The 7,591-nt window shown below is 52.8% G+C and overlaps 1 protein-coding gene across 3 annotated transcripts; it reads right to left on the reverse strand.

Annotated features, from left to right (window-relative positions):
* Positions 1 to 886: 886 nt before the first annotated feature.
* On the reverse strand, positions 887 to 6,037 carry STING1 (stimulator of interferon response cGAMP interactor 1). Of its 3 annotated transcripts, XM_024752465.1 has the most exons (8): positions 5,927 to 6,037; positions 5,452 to 5,552; positions 4,709 to 4,935; positions 4,395 to 4,578; positions 4,037 to 4,145; positions 2,918 to 3,156; positions 1,999 to 2,185; positions 887 to 1,397 (listed from the first exon to the last, which is right to left on the reverse strand). In XM_024752465.1, the coding sequence occupies exons 3-8, from the start codon at positions 4,933 to 4,935 to the stop codon at positions 1,207 to 1,209; spliced, it is 1,137 nt and encodes a 378-aa protein (XP_024608233.1). In that variant the 5' UTR covers positions 5,452 to 5,552; positions 5,927 to 6,037; the 3' UTR covers positions 887 to 1,206. The 3 variants fall into 3 exon arrangements, with proteins under 3 accessions (XP_024608233.1, XP_024608232.1, XP_024608234.1); XM_024752464.1 differs by lacking the exon at positions 5,927 to 6,037 and having other exon boundaries at positions 5,452 to 5,626; XM_024752466.1 differs by lacking the exons at positions 5,452 to 5,552; positions 5,927 to 6,037 and having other exon boundaries at positions 4,679 to 4,816.
* Between the last annotated feature and the right edge of the window lie 1,554 nt (positions 6,038 to 7,591).

Below are 7,591 nucleotides of genomic sequence, written 5' to 3' on the forward strand. Positions count from 1 at the left end.
CTCCTGCTTCTTTGAGCAGCCCCTTGCCCAGGACACATGTGTGTAACCGTCATGGCATCTGTGTGCTGCCTCAGGCCCCTCCCCGTCCCCCAAGCCTCCCACTGGAGACAAGGGCACTGAAAGGGCAGGTGGAGTGGGGGTGCTGCCCAGCTCTATACCCTCAGCCCAGCTGATGGGCTCTGTCTGCACTGAAATGATAGCTACCACCCTATGGCCCTGTACTAGGATGAGGAGGGGTGTAAGGAAATGTGTCTGTGCAAGCAGATTTGGACATTGCAGATAATAATGGCCAACCACCTGTATCAGTCAGTCTGGGCAGAAAAAGATGGCATACTCAAATAATCTGAGGAGTGTTTAAAAAGGGGACTACTTAGGGACTTCCCCAGTGGTTCAGTTGTTAAGACTCCAAGCTTCCACTGCAGGGGATGTGGGTTCAATCCCTGGTCAGGGAACTAAGATCCCAAATGCTGCATGGTGTGGCCAAAAATTTTTTTTAAATAAAAATAAAAAGGGGACTATTTAGAAAGGGCAGGTGTAAGGAAATTACAAGTGAGAGTGAGCGCTCCAGACTGAGCATCAGTGAGGCTCCACGACCACTGTCAGGACTGAAGGGGCATGAGGAGGAGGAAGTTAATGAGACCTGGAGATAGGGTTACTGAAAGGGTCCTTTAGGTCTAGAGAGAGCCCACAGTGACCTTGATACTGCAGGGAGGGACCTGGGGGAATAGATACCCCAAGCTCACCCTTCCCTTCCCCTCCTTCTCCCACTGGGGCTTCCCATTGACTGAATGTGACCAGAAGCCAGAGGGCAAGGGAGCCTATTGAAGCCATCCCAGGACAGAGGAAAGGTAGAGAGTAGGTCTGAGGGTCCAATGGAAGACACCTGGAAGATCCTTTAAGTTTACCTGGTATTTAGAATTTACAAAAAACCCATACAGCCATAGTCCTCACAAAAACTACCCTGTGAGGTAGGTAGGGCAATGATTATAATCCCATTTCATAGATGAGGACACTGAGGCTCAGAGAGGTGAAACAACTTGCCCAAGGTCATAGGATTCATCTTGAGATGTCAAACTCAGGGACCTTCTCTGAGAGGCCCTCTATGGGAGGAAATGGCTCTGCTAGGCCTCTAGCTGCTGAAGAAAGAAATCCTCCAATCCAGAGTCTTGGGGATGGCCAGGGGCTCAGGGAAGGTGACCCTGGGCCTCAGAAGATATCCGAGCGGAGCGGGAGAGGCTGTTCCATGCCACTGATGAGGAGCTCAGGCTCTTGGGACAGTGTGGAGGAAACGGGCATCACCGAGGTCCCCATGCTGCCCATGGTAACCTCCCTTTCCTCCTGCCGAAGGTGCTGGAGAATCTCCTGTGACAAGGAGAAGCTGCTTCCCTCTGCCGGTTCTGGAACGAGGGTAGGGGTGGGGAGTGGGGTGAGGGCCTCACACATTCCCACTCTAGCACACCCAGAGGACTTGCTGGGTGAATCCTCCAACCCTCCCTCTCCCCTACCTCCCTGCACCTCCTCCTCACTCCTAGCCACTGGGGCTAGAGTTTCATGAAATCCTAGAGCTAGCAGTGGTTTTAGAGACAAGAGAATTCCACCCTCTTTCTTTTAGAGATGATACTCAGAGAGGGGCAGATACCTGCCTAAGGTCACAGAGCAAGGGATTGGCATGGCTGAGGCTGCAGCCCTGGTCTCTTGGCTCCTGGCCTGGGGCTGTCTGCTTCTTCTAACATCCCTAGATGAAGTGAGAGGCCCCTAGAGCCCACCTCTTCACACTCCACCCGGGACCCATAGCCAAAGACCTCAGAAAGCAATCAGGTATCCCACGGTGGGGAGATGGGACCTCTCTTCTTCCTTCCAAGGGAGGAAGGGGCAGGGCTTGAATGCCCTGACCACTCGGGAAGACCCGGGCGTGGTGCTGCCATATCTCCTGCTGACCCCCTGGGAGACCCCTGGGGACCCCAGCTTTTCCTGCCCTTAAGCCTATCAACCCCTCACCCTGGTAGACAATGAGGTGGCAGTTGTTCTGAGACTCAGGGACAGCTGCCAGAATGTCTTCAAGTGTCCGGCAGAAGAGTTTGGCCTGTTCAAGCCGGTCCTCCCGGCTAAAGCCAGCTCGGCCATCCTGTGACATGGCAAACAGGGTCTGCAAGGGGGTGGCATATTCCAGGATACAGATGCCTGCCTGGAGGAGGTAAAAGGAAGACCAGACTCAACCAGGGGCCAGGCAGACAGACGCTGGACCCCAGTGCCGCTGCTCAATCTGTAGGGATGGAGTCAGGGGAGATGGCCACCTGATGGGGTCTATACTGTCTGGTTGGCCTTTGCCTCTGACACCCCACTCCTAAATCAGAGCCAGGGCTGCGTTAAATTTACCCTTCCCAGATCCTCCTCCTAAGATTCTCAGGGCAAGGCTTACTGAGCTAGGCTGTCAACTGCTCCAGCTGGCAGTCAAGTCTGGGGATGGGGCTCTGGGGTTCAGCCTTGGCTGGGTTCCCCATAGCATGTGAAATCCTTCACACATTCTCACGGCCTTCATCTAGGGCAGATTTATGGTCAAGAGCATGGTATACTCAAGGTGAAATTGTCCACTTTCTCCCTGGTTCTCTGAGTCTCGGTTTCCTCTTCTGTAAAGTAGGGGCTATAACAGTCCCTACCCCACAGGGTGGTGGTGAGGATGCAGTGAGGTAGTCAGATGAAGCACCTGGAATAGCATCTGGCAAGCAGTAAGTGCTCAATTAATGTTACTTGTCAGTTTCATCATTCAGAGCTCAATTGGTCCCAGCCCTGGCACCAATTGGAGAAACTGAGGCTCAGAGAAGGGCAGTGAATTTTTATCAGGGCTTGGCCAGGGCCCAGAGTTCTGGGTCTCTAGGCCTGACCCCTCCCCAGCATTCCCACTTCCCTGCACACTCACCGGCTGCCCATTCTCCAGAATCTCATAGATGCTGTTGGTGTAAACCCGGCCCTTGATGCCAGCACGGTCAGCACTTTGCTGGGGCAGCTTGTGTAGGAATCGAATGTTAGGGTCAGCCATGCTCAGGTCGTCAGGCACCCCACAGTCCAACGGGAAGAGGATGTGCAGCCGGTGGCTTCCTGCGCCCCGTAGCACATTGTTGTGGAACTGATTGTAAATTTGGATCCGGGCCTGGAGACCTGGGGTGGAGAGGCCCAAGAAGTCATTTCCACCAACTGTGTCTCCCACCCAACTCAGGACAGAGACCCACATCATTGTTCCCCTCAATGTGTGGGTGCAAGAGAACCGAGGGGCCAGTCCACTCACATTGCCTGGGAGGCCAGGAGGGGAAGAGCATGTGAGCATCCTCCCCGCCCCTCCACCTACTCCCACCACCCCTTTCTCTCCCTCACTTGACCTTTGTCCAGATTTCTGTCAGCCCCACTCCTTCCCACCACAGCTTTCAGGGCTCTGAGAGGCAGGAAGAGTCCTGGGAGGTGACATGCCAGCAGGCCCATGTGCACTGAGCCAGGCCTCTAGAGGAAGCCCTGGTGTCAAGGGAAGGCAGCCATGAGACAGGGGGGAACCATGGCCTTGACCAGCAAGTCAGAGGAATGAGACACAACCCGTGGGCTCTCAGTGGGGTAGTCAAGGGTCCAGGCTCTGGACAGGCCTGGGTTCAAATCCTGTCTCCTCCTCTAACTAAGCTGTGTGACTTTGGACAGATCACTGTATCTCTCAGAATAGCTGTGAAAACAGGGGTGATGATTATCCCTTCCTCACAGGGTGTGAATTAAAAGAGAAAGTACGCGTGAAGGACATACAGCATGCAGCAAATATTTATTGAAAGAATTCATGGGTGACTTGGGACAAGTCACTTAATGGATCTAAGCTCCAAATTTCTTCCTGCCAACCAGGCATAATAATAACAGCTTCATGCCTACAAGATTGCTTTGGGAATCAAATGGTTTGTTAGACATGAAAATGCTTTGAAAATATAGTGAGTTCTGGAAACACAAGGTTGTGTGTCTTACTGTCTGTCCTGTAGATCTGGAAATGGGGGCAGAGAGGATGGCTCACCTGGCAGGATCAGCCGCAGGTACCCAATATAATATGACCAGGCCAGCCCATGTGCCACATTGAAGTTCCTTTTTTCACAGATTGCAGAGATCTCTGCTGGGGCCAGGCCCTGTGGACAGCAAGGTGGGGCTGGGAGGCCTCCATGAAGAACAACATGAACCCTCCTCCTCCTCCCCCCAAGATTACCCAACCTGCTGCCATTTGGCTCCATTCTCTGCCACTGCTGAACCCAGACCATTATAGGCTCCATCCAAGGACCAGCCTCTAAATTAGTCCCACTCCCAGTACTAAGTTCAGAGCAGGTCACATGTGCCACGCCTCCTCTTGAACAGACCCTTCACCTCTCTTTGTATCGTACCTGGAGGCCCAGGAGGATGTTAAGTGCCTGTGAGAGGCCCAGGAGAGCAAGCATCCAAGTGAAGGGCAGGCCAGCCACGTTTGGGAGGGAGAAGTAGAAATAGCAGGACAGCAGCAGCAGGGCCCCACGGCGCATGGGGCAGCCCAGGCAGGCCCGCACAGCCTTCCAGTAGCTGCCTTGGTACCTGCAAGTGACAGCCAAGCTCCAGACCCCAGCCCAGCTCAGCCAGAGAGATTCAAGGAGGGGCAGGGCTGGGGGTCAAGGGACTGAGACATGTTGGGTACCTAATCGCCATGGGTACTGCAGGGAGTCACCTGGAGTGGACGTGGCACAGCTCCTCGGCCAGACTGCAGACCCCCTTGATCAGCAGTCCCAGCTGCTGGGAGGCCAGGTGGAGCACCAGCCACTGGAGAGTGTAGTCTGGCAGCTCCCCCAGCCCCCAGAGGGCCACCAGGCAGGCACCTAGCAGGACCAAGGCTGCTTTCTGGGCCCTGTGACCCCTGGGCTGTGGGATGGATGGATGCAGACTGGAGTGGGGCATCTGTGGATATCAAGAAATCCATGGTTGTGTTCCCCTCACTCTCCGATTGTTCTGGGACTGAGGCTCTGGCTGGGCACTTGCCCCAGCTCTATGTTTCCCTGGTGCCCAGCCATACCCAGAGGCTACTCTTGGAGGCACCTCAAGCGGACAGGCTGGACATACAGCATCCCAGAGCTCCGATCCAAGAGAGATTTGTTGAAAACAGAGCAGGTGGAGAAAGAAATGCATGCGCTCCACATACACACCCCACCCAAGCCCAGTGAGACCACAGGTGTAGCAAAGAAAGAAGACAGCGACTACCCCAGACCTAGACCTAAAGGGTCCCGTGAGGTACCACCCACCTGGGGACCCTTGGGGACCGGGGCTTCCTTCTCCCCACAATCCACCCCAAGAAGGACCTTAGTCAGCAAAGGTCAGAGGGTAGGGGGCAGGGCAGCCAGAAGGTTGCCACCCACCTCTGCAGCTTCTTCAGGGGCCTCAGCCTTGGAACTCAGGCTGGACTTCTCCTGATCTTACCTTCTGCCTCCCAGACGGCAGCTTGTTTCTGGAAGGCAACAAGGAGAGAAGGCCCGGCACAAGGGCTCCCAGCAACTGAGGACGGCCTCTCAGGGTGCAGCCTGAAAAGGAAAGGTTAAAAACAATGGAAGCTTCCTCCACAGCACTCCAGCCCTGGTATCTCACCAAACCACAGCTGCACTGGGCTGCGCTGGGGAGGTTATTTCCTGCCGCCCAAGGAGGGAGGAAGAGCCTTCCCACCAAGGCCCTGGTGAGCCACCTCCCAGTATTGGGGTGAGGGAGAAAGCTTGAGAAATCCTGCATTCCACTGCCCATCCCCCAGACCAAGGGTGTTCAGAAACTCCCTCAAACTCCCTGCAGTCACAGCCCTGAACGGGCTGCCCCTCAAGCACCCACAATCAAGCCCACTCTACCAACACCCACATGGCACTTCACACACCCAGCCAAGCACATACACTACACCATGCTGCCCTACCTGCTTGTTTTATTCTGATTTCCAGATGCAGATCCTCTTTTTCTGAAGACTGTGATATCAGGCCAGAGGCGGGGAAAATGAAGAGTTATTTCCTGTAACGACAGCCTTCTAGTAAAAAGCTTAGTGGGAGCAGAAGCCCTGCAGAAGAGTGGGGTTTTGGCTCTCCACAGGAAGTGGCGACGCCTGTGACTTCTCAGAGAGAACCTGGTGCTTCCAGCCAAAAAGGCAGTCGTGTAAATAATAATAATAGTAATAATAATAAAGTGCTCACCGTGCTCCAGACATTGTGCCAAGCGTTACATAAATTGTTTCACTTAATCCCCTCAGCCACCCTGTCAGGAAGGTATAATACTAACCTCATGGACAATCTGAGGCTCAGTGAGGTGAATTAACTTGCCCCAGTCCCCTGGCTAGTAAAGGAGGGAGTGGGGACGTGAACCAGGTAGGTGGCTCCAAAACCCAGCTGGCTCTGTGCCTTAATTTCCCAGAAAGGGGTGGAAGGTGCCAGGACCAAGTTTCATGATGTGTTTTCCCTTGGGGTGGGGAGTGTCTCTGGCTGCTTCCTGGTAAACTGGTGAGCTGATTGGATTCGAGGAGGGGGCGCCCGGGAGTGGAATTGGGGTGGAAGCCACAGAGTGGCAGCAGTCCATATGTCCCCAGGCCAGAGGGTCCTTGCCTAGACCCTTCCCCACACCCCAAACAGACACAAGAAGACACACCACGTTCATAGGTGCCATCGGCCTCTCAGGAGCAAGGAGGCTTCCAGAAAACTCTCTCATTTTTTAGAATAATTTTCTAAGAATGGAGAGAATTCGAATTCACTGTACTTCCTCTCCCCTACAAGAGCTCACAAGGGGGCCCCCTGCAGTGGGCAAGGGCTCCAGTGCTTCAGAACCAAAGAAAGTCAAGGTTGCCAAACAAAAGGCCTGAGCAGAGTCCTCCCAGAGTGAGCAGTCCACAGCTGCCCCAAAGTCTCCCTGTGCCAAGCAACCTTGGGCTTCCAGTATCCTGCCCAGCGGCCAGCACCACCTCCCCTGGGTGATACCACTACTGTCAGCTCCACTGTTCCACCCCTGAACCTGTGCTTCATCTCTGCCCGCTTCTCCTGGAGGTTGGTTCTCTATTTTATAGGCCAGATTTGCACTATGCATTAGAAGCCTTAAAATGCACATAGAATCATAGACCTTGCAATTCACTTCTGGGAATCATTCATCAAAAAATAATGAGACAAGGGCACAAAGATACCAGTTTTTCAGATGTTTGTGCCAGTGTTGTTTATACCAGAGAAAAACTAAAAACTATCTAAATGTCCAACAATAGGGGACTGAGTAACAAAACCGTGGTTCATCTTATAATAGAATGTTAGGTAGCCACTAAAATGATGATGTAATTTTGTATGTTGACTCTTAAATACCTTTAGTATATTGTTTCTTATTGGAAAAAAGCAGAGTACAAAACAGTATAATTGCATTTTAAGAAATACACATTGCACAAGAAAAGGTCTGGAAGGCTACATGATATACGAAAAATGCTAACAATGATTACTCTGTGTGGCGGGAATGTGAGTGATTTTTAGTATAATTTTCCCTTTTTGCTCATTATGTTTTTTAAGGTTTCTTTTCCTGACATTGAACATGTATTAGTTGTTTGATGCTTGGAGTATGC

The sequence above is a fragment of the Neophocaena asiaeorientalis genome, unplaced genomic scaffold, assembly GCF_003031525.2.
Source record: "Neophocaena asiaeorientalis asiaeorientalis breed wild unplaced genomic scaffold, Neophocaena_asiaeorientalis_V1.1 scaffold204, whole genome shotgun sequence".
In the NCBI taxonomy this organism is placed as follows: domain Eukaryota; kingdom Metazoa; phylum Chordata; class Mammalia; order Artiodactyla; family Phocoenidae; genus Neophocaena; species Neophocaena asiaeorientalis.

Coding starts and splice junctions, on each gene's coding strand:
- STING1 (XM_024752465.1), bottom strand. CDS start 4,935: ATGCCCCACTCCAGTCTGCATCCATCCATCCCACAGCCCAGGGGTCAC. Junction 4,579..4,708: donor CTGTGCCACGTCCACTCCAG/GTGACTCCCTGC, acceptor TGTCACTTGCAG/GTACCAAGGCAGCTACTGGA. Junction 2,186..2,917: donor TTCTGGAGAATGGGCAGCCG/GTGAGTGTGCAG, acceptor TACCTCCTCCAG/GCAGGCATCTGTATCCTGGA.